Source organism: Mixophyes fleayi, chromosome 6 (genome assembly GCF_038048845.1).
Source record: "Mixophyes fleayi isolate aMixFle1 chromosome 6, aMixFle1.hap1, whole genome shotgun sequence".
In the NCBI taxonomy this organism is placed as follows: domain Eukaryota; kingdom Metazoa; phylum Chordata; class Amphibia; order Anura; family Limnodynastidae; genus Mixophyes; species Mixophyes fleayi.
The window spans coordinates 28,398,304-28,420,764 of record NC_134407.1 but is presented as its reverse complement, the minus strand read 5'-3'; the positions used below and the strand labels follow the sequence as shown (position 1 = coordinate 28,420,764).

Here is a 22,461-nt window from a genome sequence, read left to right as displayed (position 1 = left end):
GCTATTACTGTTTGTTTATAATTAATGGATTTAAAATATATTTTTCTATGCAGAACACCCATTTCTCTGACTTTGCCGACAAGCAGTCCGGTTGTTCCACAAACAATTTACTGGCCACACCCATTCTATATGGAAAGGAGGTTCTAGCGGTTATAATGGCCATTAACAAACAGAATGCACCAGCCTTTTCAAAGAAGGATGAAGAGGTAACATAACATTGTTTCATACAAGTTCAGTACAACATTTAATTGTTATTTGGAAATATAATATATATTTTTTTTTTTTACCAATTTTTGCAGGTCTTTACCAAATATCTAAATTTCATATCCGTTGTTCTTAATTACCATCATGTGACCAACCTTCATAGCATTGAATCCAGGAAAAGTCAGGTAAGAGATTGGTTCCAAGCACGGCTACAAGTGTTCCCATATGTGTGATTTATCATAGCTGTGAGGTGTCACAAAACCTGTACTAAACAATCATTTTATAGATATTAGGGAGACTTTGATGGTCATTTATGCAGTACACCCTGATAGACGTTGCACATCGAGGGGCTGTCTATTCTGTTTTTTTGAGCACTGGATTACAGGGGAATTGGAGGAAGAGTTGAAAGGGTTATATCTATACTGGATTATAGGGGGATTAAAGAGATAATACTCTGTTTAATAATAATAATCATCATATTCATTTTTTTAGTAAGTTGAATGAATTCTCTGTAGATGTGGATTTGCACCTACCATATACAGCAGTCATTCCCAACTCCAGTCCTCAGAGACCCCTAACAGTGCATGTTTTCTATATCTCTTTGCTGGAGCACAGGTGTGTTCATTACTGACTGACACACTTTGAAAGATCCACAGGTGGTATAATTATTTCACTTGTGACCTGGAAAACCTGCACTGTTAGGGGTCCTTAAGGACTGGAGTTGGGAAACAGTGATCTACAGTATTTATCCTTTATTTGTGAGCATTACAGATTTTGGTGAACAGACTTGCAGCGGAGAAAGAGCTTGTATTGGTAGAACCACTGACAAACAGACGGATATTTATTGAACATTTATCTATATGGACTCTTTGGGGAGGATTCAGTTGGCCTTGAGGTGCTGCTGGACATCGCTTCGATATCTGGCAGAACAGATCGCCAACCATTACAGTAAGGAATCTCCGCTAATTTTTCCTCCCCTCTAAGGGGTGCTAGGAAAAGTGAGCAGAGATTTTAAACCCACCATCGGCACAATGTGTCTCCGTGGACTGGTCCGGAGACACATAGCGCTGAATTGAATCTCCCCCTTTGTGTACCAAACAGAGCTAAACGTCAAGTTTTACACAAAAAAATCTTCTATATTTATAGTTGAAATTTTGAGGAGAGGGTGACACTTGTGTAATAATAAAGAAGATTTTGGAGTCGCGCTTGATAGGGGTTATTACTTACAACAAGGATCCCACCTCCTCTTGGGAGAAGCTTAAGTGTGTGTATAGGCAGACTTACCCCAGAGGTGCACTGTGCAACATCCAACCTCCTGCTGCTGTAGTACCTCCCCTCTCATTAAATACACTTTTCACTTTTCTCCTAAAATACTGCTCATTTAGGGCTTACAATAATCTGAAAGCGAGGGAACATTGGGACCGTTTTTATTAAATTGTACGCGCATTGCTTTTTATAACATTGGTTGCAGAGCTCCTATAAATTAGCTTCCCCACTCTGGCAAAATATTCAGCTCCTCAAAAGAAAACTTTGTTTCTACACAAAACAAGGGGCACCTCTGTGATCTACACTGATGTGTCTGCTCCATAGGTTGCAAGGAACAGCAACACTCCGAATAACGCCTCCCATCAACCTGTGCAAACGCCTGCTCCTCCACAAACACCGCCATATTACTCTGCAAGCCTTTGCGCTTTAGTGGAAATCTAGGAGAACTTGCACAAATCCAGGCTCACAACCGGACTATAGTTGATGTTTCCTTGCGCATTGTACACTGTGCACTTTGTAAATGACCTCAAGTCAATTTGTGTTAGTTGTTTGTTTGTATTTCTTATGCCCCATATTGCCTCTCCTTTTTTGTTTTTTTTTTAACCATCCCTTTGTGGTAAAACCTATGTTACTATTTTATATAATAATTCATAAAAAGACTAATAAAAAATGCCAAGCAACTATGTTTTAGGGGGCACAATGAAAAAGACTAATAATTAAGGGAAAACATTCCTTATTTGTAAGTAATGGCTCAATTTCAATTTATTTATTTTTGAAACCGTTCCATAAAACACGCAGACATAAGTTATTCAGCTGGGAGGACTGGATTTCTGTGCGCGTTGACACATGGAGGTATATTTACTAACCTGCTGGTTTGAAAAAGTGGGGATGTTGCCTATAGCATCCAATTGGATTCTAGCTTTCATTAATTTAGTACTTTCTAAAAAATGACAGCTAGAATCTCATTGGTTGCTATAGGCAACATCTCCACTTTTTCAAACCCGCCCATAGCCCATAGTCACAAAAGTAGTTTTTGTGTGATCAACTCTTGCTGATAAAATACTGATAATTTTATGAAAATTTACTGGCAATCACCAAATGTATTCTTACATCTTATACATTAAATTTTAAGGAACATATTTGACAGAGCCTTATTAGAAATAAGTGCTACAAAACAATGGTTAGATCCAAACTACTGGTGTTTGTGCATTTTGGGCCGTTTCTTTTAGTTGAACACAATTTTGGAACCTGCTCAAAATTCCGTGCAAGAATGTGACTGCATCTACATACACTGAAAGCATTGGACGGCCATCCACTGGGGGCGTGGCTGGAGGAGGAGCCAGAGCGAAACACATGTGGAAATTAGATTAATCATTACCATGTGGCATGTTATCCCACTCTCTGCCCTCCTTCTGTCTGCCAAAAACATGAAGCCCTACATTTTCAAACAAATTTTTTGTACAAGGATAGAATAATGAATAGGTACAAGATATGCAATAGCAAAATAAACAATTTTGGAGTAAAAATCAATACAAATATTTCAAATGTTTCAAGATGAGTTTACTAAGGCAACGTGACAGGTTTGTTTTTTGTTTTGATGGAAGCAGTGACCTAGTTTCCTCTCCACAGATCTTGCTTTGGAGCGCCAACAAAGTATTTGAGGAACTGACAGACATTGAGAGGCAGTTTCACAAAGCTCTCTACACTGTCAGGGTCTACCTGAACTGTGAGCGCTACTCTGTCGCATTGCTGGACATGACAAAAGAGAAGGTGACTACCCTGCGTGCTTTGATATTTTCACACTCATTTCTTGGAATAGATATGTGAGTAACGTGCACTGACCACACGGAGAGCAGAGAAAGGTGTGATAACAACAAGTATTACACACAGCTCAGACATTATAGCAATGCCAATGCTACTCACGTTTACTACTTTTTAAAGGAATATATATATATATATATATATATATATATATATATATATATATATATATGTACAAAAATAGATGGCTACAGACAGGTGTACACAGGGCCGGTAGAAGGGTACTTGGCATCCTAGATGCCCATCCAATTCAGACACCCCGCTTCATCACACGCTATGCCTCCCATATTATAACCCCCTTCTCTATCAGGACGAAAAAGTAAAATACTAAGTGGGTGACATAAGGTAAGTTATCAAGGGGCAGATACAATTAGTCGTGAGCTGACGCCAAGGGGCAGATACAATTAGTCGTTAGGTGACGCCAAGGGGCAGATACAACTAGTCGCGAGGTGACGCCAAGGGGCAGATACAACTATTCGTGAGGTGATGCCAAGGGGGAGATACAACTAGTCGTGAGGTGACGCCAAGGGGCAGATACAACTAGTCGTGAGGTGACGCCAAGGGGCAGATACAATTAGTTGTGAGGTGACGCCAAGGGGCAGATACAATTAGTTGTGAGGTGCCACCGGACACTGCTCGATGTTGGCTGCGCAGCTTGTCCGCTAATACAGTACAGATATCTCTGCTCAGTTTCCCTTGCATTTCCATGGGACGAGAGGGATAAGGAACAAATATTTTAGTAAAAACTCCAATGTGATATGTCTCCACGGTCTGTTCTCAAGACACATAATGTCCTCTTGTGCCAAAATTAATCTGTTCCTTAGTCTTTTAGGCTCCCTGCCCCCCCCCCCGAAATGTTTCCACACACCACCTGAGTTCCTCTAATGGCTGCGCCAGCCCTGTGTGTACATTAGTTGAAGTGGGCTGTGCTAGAGAAACCTGTAGCCAATCAGCTGCACAGATTATTTCTGCTGCATGTAAAGCAAGACTTTAATCCAAGCTAATCTGTATGGTAACAGCACAGATAATTGGTGTTGAGCTGGTGCAAGGATATTGTGGTGTTACATGCACTGTATGGGAGATGATGTCCATACATCCAGATGGGTTTTTTTTTGCTACCACTGTAAAGTTTATCAGTAAAAAGTCCATTTACAATGTATTCTTCAGATTCACATTCTAAGATGTTCATTACTTTGCCCAATAGATCATTCCTTATATCCTCAAAATCAGATCCGACCTAGTTTTTACATTATTCATTTTTTATACATTCTATAATGAAATGATAAAGCATCTAACAAAGAATTTGAACAATAGGGCAATGGGTGTGTCTATAATAAGACAGCTATCACTAGCAGCCAGTTTCAGAGGCTATAAAATATAGGTAATTATAAAAATATTAAATTTCTTGCTGCAAAAATTCAAACTAGGGATAGATTTAATAATAATTACAATGACAATATGTGTTTTTTATAATGTAAATTACAATAATATAAATATGGTATTATGAGTAAGGGATGAGAGTCAGCTAGCAGAATGGTTAAACCCACCCCTGATTGGAACCACAAAGGCTTGTGTCAATATGAAAACCTCATAAATATTTTATTCTTGTTTCATGGATCATTTTTACTTGTTCTGTTGTTTAGGAGTTCTATGAAGAATGGCCAATCAGACTAGGAGAAGTACCACCTTATAAAGGACCAAAGACCCCCGATGGAAGGGTTTGTAAGGCCTTTGTGCTACACATGCATATTCTCTATTCCATATATTGAAAGATAAGAATTGCTTCCTGTTTGTGATTTTCTTAAAATTAACTTATCGTCTGCACAAAGTGGAGGCAGACATTTTTTTCTGGACTGAAATGATTTTCATGATAATGAGCTGGTGACATCCCTGAGCTATGTAATGACATATCAATCTCCCACCGTGTGTCAAGGATAAATGATATATCAGCTTCTGTTTGGCTATTTATTAACATTAACAAATATATTTGTAAATTAAAACTGTAAATTAAAAATAAACGTGGCCTTCACTTCTAAAGCAACATTATTTGTCGCTGTGAGGAAAGTGGTATTAACCGGGGCTATAATAAGACAAACTGTGGCCTTTGTGCTCAGGCAGCAGGTTGTGGGAAGCAGAAAAATGTAGGGAGTTAACTAACTAATTTCTATTTATTTATTGTTTTGCTTAAAAGGCTTATACTAGTGTTGTACCTTGTTGGCCGATAATGATATTGTAGTAATGAATAAAGTAACACTATCTAGCCTTTATAAAGTATACTATACTAGTACAACTTTTTATAATAGTTTGAGTAGAAGATCAGTTGCAGCCTCAGGCAGTCCAATGGTTAGATACACTCCAGGGTGCTACAAGCTTGAACAACAGATGCAATTTCAAAAAGTTATACTAAGGTCTGAAAACTTTCCATTCATTTGTGTTAGCTATCAATGGATATGTTTACATGTAGATGTGATTTGCTGTTTTTTTTTCATCTACAAACAGCTTAGTAATCATGATCATCACCATTTATTTATATAGCGCCACTAATTCCGCAGCGCTGCACAGAGAACTCATTCACATCAGTCCCTGCCCCATTGGAGCTTACAGTCTAAATTCCATAACATACACACACACACACACACACACACACACACAGAGACAGAGAGATAGAGACTAGAACCAATTAACCTATTAGTATGTTTTTGGAGTGTGGGAGGAAACCGGAGCACCCGAAGGAAACCCACGCAAACACGGGGAGAACATACAAACTCCACACAGATAAGGCCATGGTTGGGAATTGAACTCATTACCCCCAGCACTGTGAGGCAGAAGTGCTAACCACTCAGCCACCGTACATTTAGCTATTTATTTTATTTTATTTTTTTCCGTGAAATACTCAGGAGAAGTGTTCAGCTCTGCAGTCATTTACTGATCAGGGATGGAAATTCAGACTGAAAGATTGGATTATTCCAATACATGAGGAAATAGCAGGTGGAAAAAAGTGACCAGGCTATGTAGATTAAGTTACTTTTAAACTGAATATATTGTGAGCTCTTAAAGTAGCCAATGGCAGGGTCTTGTTGTGATACTTTGTTACACAAGTCACCCACAAAAGTAACTAAAATAAATGTTCAAAATCACACAGTGCGTGAAATATATGCTGTAATGATTTACAAAGACTAATATAAGTGAGTTCTATACAACATTATTAGGATTGCAATCATTTTCAGATCACACTCTGCGATATCAGGCCAATATTGGCCGTGATATCACACCATGTGGGCCTATCTTCAGATATTTAGTACACGTATAGGTTTTGAACATTAGTATTACTTCTATAATATACATTGATTTCCATGAGTATAAATTCACAACTGTTTTTCTTTTTTTTTCTGCTCAGGAAGTTAATTTTTACAAGATTATTGATTATATTTTACATGGAAAAGAAGAAATTAAAGTTATCCCGTAAGAGAGCCTTCCATTAACCATCGTAATATAGTGATCTAGTGATATTGTGTTTGCACATAGTGGACCTCCGCCTCTAACTTGTATTGTGTTCTGTACATAAAGCACACCACCTGAGGATCACTGGTCTCTTGTCAGCGGGCTGCCGACTTATGTTGCTGAGAATGGTTATGTAAGTTGCCTTTTTCCATTGTTTTGACACAAAAATAAAATCTTTTAATTTTAAATCTGCATATATGTGGTGTGATATTACTTGCTGAACAGACACAGGTGCTTCCAAGTCTATGAGGAGCTTTTTCTTTATGTTTATTGCTGGAAGATAGTGGCAGCACAAATATTGGGGGTGTTCAACAACCCACAGCACCCACATAGGTGCCCATAATTGGATACAGATCAAGTTTGGAATTCTAGGAAGAGGGCATGATTTTACACAGTGGTGGAAGTGGGCTGATATACGGGGGTATGATATACCACCACTTCTCATACTGCCTTCATTGTAACACTATCAACTTCCATTCACTTATATCCCCATTACATATTCCATACCATCACTTCTAAATGTCCACTTGGACCACTGGTTTTACAGAACAATGCATGTGGTTGATCTGACTGGGATTTGAATGGATTAGGGGTGGAGTCTGGGTTGATTGGTGGTGGAGCTAAATTTGTTTCGGGTTTGGCTTTTAAAATGTTGTGAGGTGGTGCCAAAACACAGTGGAATTAGGCATTTTGTTGGCTAAGCCAATATTCGTCAGGATGCGGCCCATCAATTCACTAGGAGCCAGGGACATCAGTAAGTAACAAAAAACTTATTTTCTAAATAACTCAGTTATGAAAAAACATTTCCTTGTGTGAACCACCCTATTGATAATGTGAGTGTTGGGTGCTTTAATATTTATTAGCATTCTTGTCAGCAAAGTCCTGTGCATGTTTAATGAAGAAAATTACAACATTATTATATACACAATTATTATTTAATGCATTATGTAAAGAGGATGGTATCTAGACTTGTGTAATAGACAATCACACTGCAGTTACATATTGTGATGCCGAACACAGGAAGCCTACGATAAACGCCAGAACTCAGGCTACTCATGCTCCTCAACTTTAGCAGCTCCCTCAGTGGGGAGAGGGCGCATTGGTATTCTGTTATTCTGGTCCTTTGAGACATTGAGTGCTAGAACCCAGGCAACAGGACACTATATTAGGCTAAGCTCCATGCAGCTAGAGGAGGGTCGTCTGTAGGGTCACAGATATGACTGAGACAGGTTCAGGTGACGTACCTGGGGATGAGGTGAGATTGCAGTGACAGATTGCTAAGATAGGTGATTTTATAACGATAGCAAAAAATCAGCCTTATCGCTGCATTTTAATAGAGGCCAATCTTACCACACATATGGGCCTAAATAATCACTTTTCCCTCTATAAACCTCCTCAAATTGTATGTTGGCCTACACATATAGGCCGACACATGTATGGCCGACATGTGTGCAGTCATTGACTCACAGTACTGCGTGTGGCTCCTGTGACCTGGTTGTCTAGCACAAGCCCCAAGTGCTGGATGTGATCTGTTCACGTGGGGCCTATTTCAGATATAATTCCTGCCTGTAATTTATGTATTTTCTTCACATACCAGATTTGCAACATGATGAATGCACCAGCAGATGAATACTTCAAATTTCAGGTGAAGTAATCTTTAACCTATTTGTGCTTTCATACTCCCACTATGCATTCTTTTGTTTAATGAATATAATATTTCATTTCAGCTTAATTTAGATTAGTGCCCCGGAATAATGTGTTTTGCCTCCAGCAAATGTAACTTTACACTGGACAATGGCCACGTCACGTATTTGTCTGCTTGTATGTTATTAGAAGGGATAGCCCCCATGCTCTGTTTATCTTGCTTTGTACATCTCTGCAGAATATGTTGGTGCCGCCTCAATGCAACAACACTATGGTTTGTTATTCTAGAAAGAGGCAGTGGACGAGACCGGATGGGCTATTAAAAATGTGTTGTCGCTGCCCATTGTCAACAAGAAGGAAGAGATTGTGGGAGTGGCGACCTTCTACAACAGGAAAGATGGGAAACCTTTTGATGAAAATGATGAACAAATCACAGAAGTAAGGAGATTACATTGCAGTCGGTACATTAGTGACATATCTGAAATGTTTATCTATATTAATATGTTTTCCCCCATTATATATGTTAAGATAAGAATAATAGTTCTTTCCTGATACCTTCAGATGGATGTTACCTGAACTGTCATATGTCCTAACAACTTGGGATTGATCCCCAGCCAAACAGAAGATACATATGGCATCAAATGTAGAATTCCCATGTGTCCTGATTTTTCTGGGACAATAACCTTTTGCCCACCCAACATCTTTAACTCAAAATACTTATTAGCCCCTAATTTAAAGTACTGAACCCAAATCAACAAGGCAAGTCAGAATAGGTTCCTAAAATCATTTTACCTTATTTAGGAAGTATATATAATGATTTATAACTTTGTCCCCCAGCGGGCACGTGTGCAGTCCCCTACTCTTTACCGCATTCATTACATCGGTACTAAGTCCTGGCATCATGTTTTGTGCATTGACATCAGTAAGCGATTACATCATAAGTTTGGCGCTGAAACTGTATTTGTATTTCACACAGAGTTATGACATCATGCCTCACCAAATTAGAACACTTCTTTCTTCAGCAAGGTATTAATTCTGACCATTTGATGAGAGGCCTCATCATCATCATCATCATCTTTTCCAATGCTTGTTGTTACTCTGATGCTGAAATTTCATTTAATTTTCTTCAACCCTTGACCATTCTGCTAGAGACCATGAACATTTTGCTAGTGACCTTGAACATTCCTGCCAGTGACCTTGAACATTCTGCTAGTGACCTTGAACATTCTGCTCTCTCCAATCCTGATCTTGGCTTGTAACCTTGATGATAACTTTCTCCAGTCCCTGCCCTTGGATAGTGCGTTTAGCTATTCTGGTGTAAGGATCTACTATCTGGATCTTCATTCAGAACACAGTTCCAAGGTCCAGGTTGGTTATTTTAGGACCTACTTGTACCCAATGGCCTACACTCCTGTTTGATACAAGCAGTTATATATTTTCATGTACCAAATTGAGAATAAAAGACTAATTAAGCACACACCTAAGAAAAAGCCAATTCGAAATCTGAAGGAATTATTAATTATTAATATTTTGCTGGCCCAAACAACATTGCAACATGAGGGGGGTAACTGGACCCCTGAACATAGAACAACGAACACAATCTTCAGATAAGGAGCGCTGAAGGTAGACCTTCAATAAATCACATTGATTATGAAAAGACAATTTATTGACTCGTAAATATATACGCTATATATATATATATAGCACTATCTTTGGGTAATTGCCAATGGCAGCTATTTCTTCTCTACTTATGGAGAGAGTGCTACCAGCAACGATTAAGTAGGCAGTCAAACCCCCAATTAGGGCAAGTTGACACTTTTAAATTATGCAAATGGTGATATATTATTGGGAGCCAGGAGAAGAAGTTGGGGAGGTAGAATTTATCAATTTGCACAACAAATTCATTGACACAACACTCTGAAACATTATTTCAAGTACACTAGAAACTGCGCTGGTTGTCATTACAAATGGAACCTGGCAGGGATGTCCAATTTCCCCTCACATTCTTGCCCTCATCATGGCACCTTTGGCGGCTAGGTTTCAGCAGACCACCAACATATTAGGTTAGGATATGATATCTCAAACATAAAACTAGCATTATTCTCCCTTTCCATTTCCAAATCTATCATAACCCTATATAAAGTTTTCAGAGCACTCCACCATTTGGCTCTCTTTCTAACTTCATTATTAATTCTGATAATAAAGAAACCCTAGGCTTCTTCCTGGCCCCCACCACTAAAAACTGTTGGCCTGTAGTTTGGTCATACCTAATCTACATTCCTTGGCTCCAGCTCCATCTCCCCTCATCCCACTGTGGTTTATACGGAGTTCCCTCCTGGGCTCTATCCCACAGCGTTCCCTGACTGTTTGGCGTCTAATATCAGATGCCTTAACAAACGTGCAAAATGTGACCCCTTCCCACATTTGCGAACCTACAGCAAAACCTAAACCTCCCCAATTCCACCTTTTAATAATATGTGCAAATTAGACACTTATTGTAGACTGCCATCACCAGAAACTCTGCCAGGACTTCAACAGCATTTAAGCTCCACTATTGGAGTTGTCTGTCTTCCAGAGCCTTTATCTCTTCTTTATATCATTCAATGCTATCCTCCAATGACCCTGGGAAAGCATCACATGAACTGGGAAAGGGACCTATGTTCCCATCTAGGTTGTATAAAGTCTTCTCTAGCGCCTCTTCCCTTTGCTAGAGAGGGTGTTAGGAGAGTCGCTCCTTTCTTCACATATGATGGTCGTGTCCGGCTCTGCAGAGATTCTCTCTGGAGTCTGGGTTCTCATTGCCACCTTAATCAGCACCAATACTCCCTTCCTTCCATACTATGGTCTTCTTCCTTTACCACTCCTGGATCTCCTTGAACATCTTAATAGGCTTGTTAGACATATCCTGAGCGCAGCTACTTGCTGATAGCTGGCTGTTGGAAAACCCAACAATGATTGAGTTCAGGAAAAAGTTTGGTATAATGGAATGGAATCAGTGTCGCTATATAAATAGCTGATGCTGATATCCAGCATTCTGAGGAACTCATTAACTTCATTCTACAAAACTTATTTTGTAGAAGATTCCAACAGTTTGAAAATATGACATTAATTAATTTTCTCTAGTATTATAATCACTATTATATCAACTCATGTCTTAACCATTAAACATATACAAATTTTATTCTCTACTAACACTAGTGTACTGTTTGTAATTTAGGACCCTAGGCCCTCCCCAGTCCAAAGCTAGTTTGCAATTCTCACAGTTGCTTTCCACTAATACATATACTGTGGTTTTAAGGGCACTGACCCTCGCTCTTGAGTCCAGTTTCTAACTGTTTCAGTATATTTATTGTCCTTTAGTATATATCGATCTGTGTACACTGTTCATGGTTTCACAAGGGTAGAGCTTTAGCGTTATACATTTAGTAAGTGCAATGCACAAGTCTGTAAGTGTTACCACATATACCTTAATTTCCTTATCTCTCTCAATGTTGGCTTCACACTTATACAAACCATAATGACAAAGAAAAAGGAGAAAATACTACTAATGGGAGGAACACCTATCACTCTAGATACATTCATATAATCTACTGAAGGGGAAAGCAGAGTGGAAAAAAATATTTATTTTTGTAATACATCACCCTAATGGTAGAATAAAGACACACACTCATATACTAACACAAACCACTCTGCAGGAGCTTGAGCCATATATGGCTTTGCCCCTTTTATAATTGGTGGAGAAGATAGGGTCTACAGGTATTCTTCTTTCTGAACACCATCGTTTCATGTTACAAATATTTGACATAAGTGTAATGTATAAAAAAAAAACCCTTTTTTTTTTTTTAAATTCTTTATTTTGGTTGGTCATATAAGCAAATACAGGGAATAAGACTGTTATTATTGAACAGACGTATAAAAACAGTCAGAACAATTGAATCAACATGTACATAGAAGCTTAAAATGAGACAACCTTTTTTACAATTTTATATGCGGTATCAAATTGTATATAACTGTAGTGAAAGTGTGAAATGTGGGAGTGGGGGGAAGGGAGTCAAAAACCCCCTTTTTTTAATCACCTCTACCACTTCTTTATAACTGTCTCTACCCCTACCTCTATCACTAACAACTCTACCACTTCTTTATAACTGTCTCTACCCCTACCTCTATCACTAACAACTCTACCACTTCTTTATAACTGTCTCTACCCCTACCTCTATCACTAACAACTCTACCACTTCTTTATAACTGTCTCTACCCCTACCTCTATCACTAACACCTCTACCACTTCTTTATAACTGTCTCTACCCCTACCTCTATCACTAACACCTCTACCACTTCTTTATAACTGTCTCTACCCCTACCTCTATCACTAACAACTCTACCACTTCTTTATAACTGTCTCTACCCCTACCTTTATCACTAACAACTCTACCACTTCTTTATAACTGTAGAAAACAATGGATTTGGAACTGTAACAGGATCACACTATACATCCATTGTCTGCTCATTTCCAAAAACAATTTTCATGATACAGAGTTGTCAGAGCTGATTACCTGCTTGACCTGTGTAAGATCCACACTAAGGGGTATATTTACTAAACTGCGGGTTTGAAAAAGTGGAGCTGTTGCCTAAAGCAACCAATTAGATTCTAGCTGTCATTTTGTAGAGTGCACTAAATTAATAACAGCTAGAATCTGATTGGTTGCTATAGGCAAAATCTCCACTTTTTCAAACCCGCAGTTTAGTAAATCTAGCCCTAAAAGCCTTTGGGTGTTCAAGAAGAATCATAGGTGTTGCTCACTGTGACCACTGAGCCTTGCCATAGCACTGTTTGACAGTGTCTTCTTCTTCTTCTTCTTCCTCTATGTGACAGGCTCTGACACAATTCCTTGGGTGGTCTGTTCTGAACACTGACACGTATGAGAAAATGAATAAACTTGAGAACAGAAAGGACATTGCCCAGGAGATGCTGATGTACCAGTTGAAATGTAATCCTGTAGAACTTCAGAGTATCTTGGTATGTGTCCTCAGGTCATATTCTTTATGGGAACACAATTGAAGGCTGGTGGCTAACCAATAAAATCATTTTTTTCCTTTTTAGAAAACCAAAGAAAAGTTAAATAAAAATGTAGAAGACTGTGAAGAAAAAGAACTTGTGAAGATATTGGTAAGCTGTTCTACAGGAATACACAAACAGATCCACCAACCTCTACAAAGATTATATATCAGTTCTTGATTCTTTTCACCCAACAAATTGGCTCGATATCCTACAAATAGTCCAAATTCAAGTGCGATGTCTGCAAAAATGTGAAATTAAAATTGATCAGGTTGTTTTTGGTCATGTTAGTAAGTCTAGTTAGTTATTATCTGCCTCTATATGTGGTCATATATTGACCACATTAATAAGTCCCAATGTAATCTGGTAGCTCATCCTGAGATCTGACTAATCTAGCCACCAATGTATGCGACTAAATTAGAAATGTGTTGCTGAGGCCTACCGGCAGGACTATTTGGGGCTAATTTGGAAGCAGGAGATAAGATACATTGTATTCACTAATGTTCTCTATCGTGTCTATAATGAATTAACAATTTTAAACATGTATTGTCTTCTCCAGAATTTCTCAGAAATTGCAAACATGAAAGGCTTTGAAAGGGAACCACGGGCCCATGAATAAACAGAAAATACTGTATTGACACAATGTTGGCATTCCACCCTCTCCTTAATGCGTTGCTTCAGCAGTTTTGTTGTTTTTCTTAAATGTTTTGTCAAACGAACATTATAAGTAGTGAGGAACCCCTGAAAATCAAATTAATAAGTTAGGAACAGAGCCGTAGATCCGACTAATAAGATACATCTGCTAAGAACTGTTTATCTTCTTTTGAACAGAAAGAGGAGCTGCCAGACCCAGTGGCTTTGGAACTCTATGAATTCCGCTTCAGTGACCTTCCAGTGTCCGAACACGAGCTCATAAAAAGTGGGATAAGAATGTTTGTTGAACTAAATGCTGTTGAGAAGTTTAAGGTGCCTGCCGAGGTAAACAGCTTTGTACAGATGTTTATTTATAACCAAGCTGAATCACATGAATATAATTGAATTACTTTAAGTTCATGTTTCTCATGCTGGTGTCCTATAAGCCATAACATATGGACCTTCTAAGGGAAAAAAACAGCAAAATCGGCAAAGATATCAGCTCAAGAACCCTGCCAGGCCGTGTGGATCTTCTCAGAACACCATGTCCTTTCCCACTTCACGCACCAGTGACCTACTGGAGTCATCAGATAAATAAAAACTAATCAATTAAATGAAATGGAGGATACACAGGGTCAATAAAACCAATGTGCATTAGATAGTAGTCATGCTAATGTTGCTCCATAATTAGTCTGACTACTATCATCATCATCCGCTATTTATATAGCGCCACTAATTCCACAGCGCTGTACAGAGAACTCACTCACATCAGTCCCTGCCCCATTGGAGCTTACAGTCTAAATTCCCTAACATACACACACACAGACCGAGAGAGACTAAGGTCAATTTAATAGCAACCAATTAACCTAACTGGTATGTTTTTGAAGTTAGTGAGGAAACTAGAGCACCCGGAGGAAACCCACACAAACACGGGGGGAACATACAAACGCCACACAGATAAGGCCTTGGTCGGGAATGGAACTCATGAACCCAGCGCTGTGAGGCAAAAGTGCTAACCACTAAGCCACCGTGCTCTGCAATACACATTGGTCATGCTGGTGCTCTGTCTCCTCCTTTTTGTTGTTCTACCTTTGTAGCAGCCAGTGAAGGGTAACAGGTTGGTTCATATTTACATCACATGTCAATCCATTGTCCAGTGTTGTAGCTCAGGCTACTCAATGTCTATATATGTATTTACATGACAGGATAGTATAGAGTAGCACTGCTTACCATACAGTCACACTGAGTGGTATCATAGTACTTCACAGTCACATGTATGACTGTAGAGAAGACAAATGTCACTGGGTTAGTCTGATAATTATGTTGGTTCCTGATAAGTGTTGTCTTCAAAATATGGAGATGATGATAATTCCAATAGTAAATATGGACCTGTCCGGCTTTGGAGAGTGAATACTACTCTGAAATGTCAAATGTTTATTGCAGGTCTCATAACGGGCAATGTCCTACTTGGTAATTGGTTTTCAAAGGCTGAATGTCACCACAGAAAATAAGTTACTTATGTAGATAATTTCATTGTAGCACCAGAGGATGGAGTTCAGGCAAAGCCCATTTTTTTTTTTAATTTAAATACTCATAATGAACATATGAATGGGTTAATATGCATGTTTAAAGCAATAGGTGATTTTTTTTTATTCCTTAAAGTGCTGAAATCATACCTTTACATGGACATTAAATGTAAATCTTATCCGGTACTAAAATAGACTGCTCAGGCTAGGTACCAACGCTGGGGATCTGCACCCCAAAAAAGTATATATAAACAACCACAAAATTGCGATGGTGTACCCAGTCTGCCGTAAAAGTACTTGTGCACACGAAGATTATTAAATTGATTTATTAAAACAATATATAAACCACATAAATTGGTCACATAAAATTGGTACTAAAATTTAAACCACATGTTACCATATAAACTTGCATCAGTGCCACATGGGACAAATCTCAAAGTAGGTGCACCTACAAAAAATGTCCAAATATATTTTATATATTATTCACGTATTGTACAGTCCAGCTAGTTCCAGCCACATACTTCTGTACTGAATGTATAATCGCAAGAGGGTCTCCACCAACCAAGATATTCTCACATAGCATAAGTAACTGTATGCAACTGTAATCGTTGTTTCAGAGGAGAAAAACATGGACATGCATTGGCAGAAGTGCATTAGTCACAACATAGAATTTTTTTTCACCCATTTTAACTTGTAGGTGCATATGGAATTAAGTGCGAATTGCCTCCACCTGAAGGCACTTCGCGTTACTGCAACATCGCAGATTTCCCTCTCCCCCCTACAGGGTTGCAAAGGAAAATCCGCAATGTAGCGGTACCATATCAATCACTATATATATATATATGTCATATCATAAATCAATATGAGAAGGCAAACATAATCAGAATACAACGTTTATAACATTTCTTCCTAAATTCCTAAGAATTTTTGGAAGTGTAAACCATGTGACGGGGGAGTTGAAGCAGCATTGATCTAAAACCATGGTAATCCTTTGTAGTTTATAGTTTAATAAATATTTATCAATGCAAGTTAAACAATTTTCACTAAGACTCACATTAATACGGGCAATATGACATAAATATACCCTTACATATAATATCCACTCCAGAACTACTCTGGATGTAGCTGTAGGCTGCACTGCTTTAGCTATATTGTCATCACTTTGACTCCTGCCTTCATTAGATATGGAAGAAGATTTAGCAAAGATTAGTTAATGATTGGCCATATCTATAATCAGATGAGTGACTCAGAGACATGGATCATTAGCTCGCATATCAAGGTAATCAGCTTTTTCCAAGCTCTGGGATGTAGGATCAGCCTTACTTTTGGGCTATGTGCCCATTGCACTTATGTAGAGCCAAATGTATTAGCTGGCACCATGCCCACACTCAAATATGGCTTCATGAAGTTTTAATGAACACAGCTCATCACAATAAATGTCATCACATATCAGCCATATGCTGCCTGCCCTTTAAACATGAATACAATACAAAAGGTAGTCAACCTCTCAAACAGTCGTTCAGAATTGGGAATTGTAAAAATATCATAATAGAATCCTTAATGTAATGATTGGTTTACAGTTTACTGATAAGGTTCTGTGAGGAGTTTGTATGTTCTCCCTGTGTTTGCGTGGGTTTCCTCCGGGTGCTCCGGTTTCCTCCCACACTAATGTCAGGGGCAGGCTGGGCTGGGGGGCATCTGCCCCCGGGACAGTCCCATAGTGGGCTTCCGTGGGCTGGGTCACTGGGCCACCTGCATTTTGTTTCCTATAAAATGTTGCTAATAGGCTGCCGAGTTGAGTCTTGCCCCCTGGCTAAAATTTGCCAGCCCTCCCCTGCCTGATGTCCCCTTATTCTGATGATTAATATAAGACATAAATGCGGCTAAACTGAGTAGTATTTTATAAAAAAACGTAAAAGTTCAAATAAATAAAGGGGGTGGATGTAAAAGGAAAATAAAAGTAAATAGGAAGTAGTGCGGAAATTTATTTTTACGGTTTCCACCATTTTCAGGTTCATCCACAAAGCTAGTGGCAGATTTTGCAGGGTTGATTCTAAAGTCCATGAAATGTATTTGCGCCTTGAAATGCGCTATGTGACCTACTAGGAGCACCTAGGCCCATAAATCCCTTTTTGTGATTTCTATTTGATTGTTATTGCATTACAATGATATCTGTTATGTATATTACAATTGCTGGTCCCGTTATGGGGCTCTTTTCCTAGCCACATAACTAGTTTCTCCTAACTCCCTGTTATAAGTGACAATAGATTTCTCAGCTTGAAAACACCCTCTTATTAGGTGGACAAATGCAACAATCCTAAATAAAACCAGTGTCCCGCATATGACAGACACATAAGTGTAATTTATATTGTGGTCTGAGACACATAGTGAGTTTCTTTTCCAGTGTTGGCAAATTAAAAATGTGGCCTTAATTATAAGAGAAGTAGGGTTAAATGAGCTGTTTTTCACAACTGTTCATGCATTAGTTTCATTAGAAAGAACAGAAAATGTATTATGTATTATTAATTTATGTATATAACATCAACATGCGCTTTACAATTGGAAATATATAGAATAATAAAAGAAGAATAGATATTAATACATAGACAGAGGTTAGAAGGCGCTGCTCTTCAGGAATCTGATAAGCTTGTTTGAAGAGGTGATTTTTGAAGGAACATTTGGAGGTTTAAATACTAAGGGAAAGCATCAATGTATGAGGAAGGGAATTCAACAAAGTGGGCTCAGTCTGAAGAAAGTCATGTAACTAGGAATGTGAGCAGGTAATGAGTAGGAATGAGAGGAGCGGATCAACATAGTATAGTATATATATAAGAATACTTTAATTTATTTTAATAATAAAGGTATAATCACACGTACATCAACACAAAAGTAAAAAAAAACTTATCTGGATAAGATTCTTGAAACAGAAGAAGATGGAAAGCCCAAGTGTCCTTTCTGTCGAAATAACGGGACCAGGAATAGTCAGCAGTTGCCAAGAGATCTACGCGTTTCACCCTCCATATTTCTTCATGGAGTGTAGACCTCAAGGCGCGTATAAACCGACTACTCCTGGTGTCTTTATCTCCACAAAAAGGACACTTGGGGTCAAGGATGACACTTAGACAATAAGCTTGAGGGCTGGGGTTTATTTATGTGTTGTCAACAGAAATAGAGATGTCAGGTACGTAGCTTCTGTTGGTTAGTGGAAAGATTAATAACTCTGCTTTTGGCAACATAAAAATATTAGCTAAACAACTATGTGGATCAGTATTGTGATGAATATATTTTATTACTAGGTCTTAACAAGGTGGATGTATACCGTAAGAAAAGGATATCGGGACATTACTTACCACAACTGGCGACATGGATTTAATGTGGGGCAAACAATGTTCACACTGTTAATGGTATGTAATGTTTTAGTTACATGTGGACCTCTTTTTGCCTAAATAATTACATTTCTATTATGTTATAAGAATTTTCTTCTATAGCTTATGAGCTTTGACACGTGGGGTAAATTTATCAAGCTGCGGGTTTGAAAAAGTGGGGATGTTGCCTAAAGCAACCAATCAGAATCTGGCTGTCATTTTGTAGAGTGCACTAAATAAATGACAGCTAGAATCTGATTGGTTGTTATAGGCAACATCTCCACTTTTTCAAACCCGCAGTTTAGTAAATCGCAACAGCTGTTGTATTTTGCATGTAGTGCTTGAACAATGAGAAATATATTGTGGTGTGGTGTTAAGGGCAACAAGTTCACTTATATCAAAGAGCTACTAATTATATGCACAAATGTACATCTGCAAAGGAACCAATATCTAGACAGAACGTGACATGTTTGACACTCTTATTACATATGTTGTATAGCTGAGACTGCGCTGTTTTCTGTCACAACTTTATCTGTAGTTTCCTATAAGCTCCTGGAGAGTTTATACATTTGTGACTGTTGTTATATGAGATTTTTATATACACAACTTGCATTTTAAGCTTAGGTCACCTTTAAATGGATGAGATGTTGACTGAAGGTAGAGTCTTGGTACAGTTAGGCCTCTAGGTTCCGCATCATAACATAACCTTGGCTGAATCTGTATGCGCAGCGTCTTGTGCTAACTCGGCTGCAGAGAGATGACTGCTTTTGATAATGAGACATAATATTTTACTCCACAGATGTAAGTACTAGAAATTCTATTTTTATATTTTTGTTAATTTTAAGAATTGTTCTTGATCATCAGCAATATTGTATGGTTTTAGTAGAGAAAGTATGTGAACCCTGTGAAAGTATTTGTATTTCCACAATAAGTTGACCAAAAACCTAAGAACTAGTAATTAATACACTTATTTAAAAAAATAGTACACACACAAATATGTACATTTTCATATATATAAAACATATATATCCAACAATAAGGTGGGTATTCAATTGTTAGCGAGATCCCCGGAAAAACGAGCGTTCAAAATTTATTAGCGTTAATACGGTAATATGCGCGTAAATACCGTTAATACGGTAGTTTACTCGCTGAATTTCATCTCGCAGCTCCCGCTGCGAGATGAAATTCAGCGAGTAATTACCGTATTAACGCTAATATTTTTAGAGCGCTCGTTTTCCGGGGATCTCGCTAACAATTGAATACCCCCCTAAGTATATTTGCTTTATTATTATTATTATTATTATTACTATTATTATTATTATTGTTATTGTTATTATTGTTATTATTATTTATATTTATTAACTGGTAACATTTAACAGGTATGTTGACCAGCTCTGTACATCACCTTGGTCCATTCATCTTTATGGAATTGCTTCCACTGATTGACATTTGTAGGTGTATTTCATAAAGTGCTCTATTCTGTAACACTACAGTTATGGACAAGACTTGACTCTACCATTCCAAAAGGGAACATTTCTTCTGCATCAGCTGTTTTCTTGGTATTCCCTCAACATATCAGTTTAAGAACCTTGTTGTACGCCATGTCCCACATTCTACATATTCTGCTTTATTTTGCTCAAAACATTATGTTTCTCATTAATGCCGCACAGTTCCACTTTAATCTCATCTGCCCGTAGAATAATTGTTATTTATGGATCGTGCAATGGGTTATTGGCAAACTTGATTTAGGCAAAAGTGTTCTTATTGAAAAACATTGGCTGACTTGTATTCTCCCACCCACAGTCTTCATTAGAGTTTTCCTTTATGGTGGACTCTTAAACATTAACTTTAGAGAATGCAAGAGAAGCTTTCAGATCATTAGCTGTCACCTTGGTGCCCTCTGTCACCTTCGGCAATATTTTATGCCTTACTCTTGACATGATTTTTATTGTTGGATGACCATTAAATGGAAGAGTAACAATGGTGTTTAATGTTCTATTTGTACACAATCTGCCTGACTGTGGACTGGTAGAGGCCAAATGATTTAGAAATGGTTTTATAACCCTGTCCAGGTTTATTTTTGGATCAGGAATGTTTCATTTCCAAGCACCTGTATGATGAATAGACTCTGATGGTAGTAATCAATGGTGTTAGTGATCAATCATAACATTGGGATGTCAGCATCTATTGTAGGCCCTGATGTCTGTGTATAACCATATTTGACAAGTGCATTAGCGGTCAGCACTGGGGCTAGTTGCAATTATGTAGTGCCCTTTCCTCTACTAAACACAATGCTGGCCAGTCCATGATCTGGTTATCACTATTAGAGGATCACATGTTATGGATCTCCTCAAAGTCATAATAGCAAGTTCCTATTTATTTATTTATCCATATCCATAACATACTTAATGAAAGTCAATTAATTCTCCAAAGACAGGTAAACTCAAGAAATATTATTCTGATCTGGAGGCCTTTGCCATGGTGGCCGCTGCTTTCTGCCATGATATTGACCATAGAGGAACCAATAATTTGTACCAAATGAAGTAAGTGCCGTGGTTTTGATGTGTTATACTCCAAGAGCAGCCTAAGGTGCAACCATTGTAGTATATGAAAGATCTTCTGAGTTTTTTTTTCCAGGTCTCAAGCGCCTTTAGCGAGGCTTCATGGATCTTCTATCTTAGAGAGACATCACTTAGAATTCAGCAAGACTTTGCTGGAAGATGAGGTGAGTGAATATTGTCATTGTGCACTACATTCTCACATAGGGCCACCACCATGAGGTTTAGGAGAGATCTGTAGTTAGGCCTATTAAAAAATCCACTAATGATCTCTCCAAGAGAAGGGCACTTGTACCTGCGCTGTGGAGATGAGCCATGTGCGGGATATCCCAGGAAGTAATGTCAAAGCCAGCAGCATCAGTGCATATAGCATAATAACTCCATAATTTCCAGGGATAGTCTAAGGTTTTAATAAATTGTCCCTGGAATGTTTCCTCTCTCTTATTGTCTCAATTTTTTAATTATGGCCAAGTTAGCAGAACAATTGCAAAAGTTAGAATCAAGTGCCGATAACATGTCATGAGGGTTGTTTTTGGCTGATGAAACCGAATGGTTCTGATGATCGTAAGTTTGACTACTCAGCAGCAAACTGTCCCTTAAATATATTAAATATTGGCAATTATGTATACAAGAATACATACATCTATCAGGCTGTGTCTTGGGGTAGCGTGAAGTACAGACTAAGAGACATTGATATGGAGGAGCAATGAACGTCAGTGATGATTATCACTTCCTCACCTTCCACTACACCACAGCAATGTGGAATGAGTCAGTGAGTATCCATCAGCAGTACAGAGGCCGGGGGGAATAATCCATTGGCTGACAGAATGTACTGTGTGTAGTGTGTGTGTAGTGTGTGTGTGTGTGTGTGTGTGTGTGTGTGTGTG

At 38.3% G+C, this 22,461-nt stretch overlaps 1 protein-coding gene across 1 annotated transcript in view; it reads left to right on the top strand.

Annotated features, from left to right (window-relative positions):
• Nucleotides 1-22,461, top strand: part of PDE6C (phosphodiesterase 6C) — a 70,925-nt gene that overhangs the window by 16,364 nt on the left and 32,100 nt on the right. Inside the window, exons 2-15 of the mRNA XM_075216134.1 lie at nt 54-206; nt 300-389; nt 3,100-3,240; nt 4,935-5,009; nt 6,689-6,753; nt 6,859-6,925; nt 8,390-8,437; nt 8,725-8,874; nt 13,310-13,453; nt 13,538-13,603; nt 14,324-14,470; nt 18,948-19,055; nt 21,450-21,559; nt 21,654-21,741. Of these exons, the coding sequence (XP_075072235.1) occupies nt 54-206; nt 300-389; nt 3,100-3,240; nt 4,935-5,009; nt 6,689-6,753; nt 6,859-6,925; nt 8,390-8,437; nt 8,725-8,874; nt 13,310-13,453; nt 13,538-13,603; nt 14,324-14,470; nt 18,948-19,055; nt 21,450-21,559; nt 21,654-21,741 (1,452 nt within the window). The remainder of the gene's footprint in view (nt 1-53; nt 207-299; nt 390-3,099; nt 3,241-4,934; nt 5,010-6,688; nt 6,754-6,858; nt 6,926-8,389; nt 8,438-8,724; nt 8,875-13,309; nt 13,454-13,537; nt 13,604-14,323; nt 14,471-18,947; nt 19,056-21,449; nt 21,560-21,653; nt 21,742-22,461) is intronic.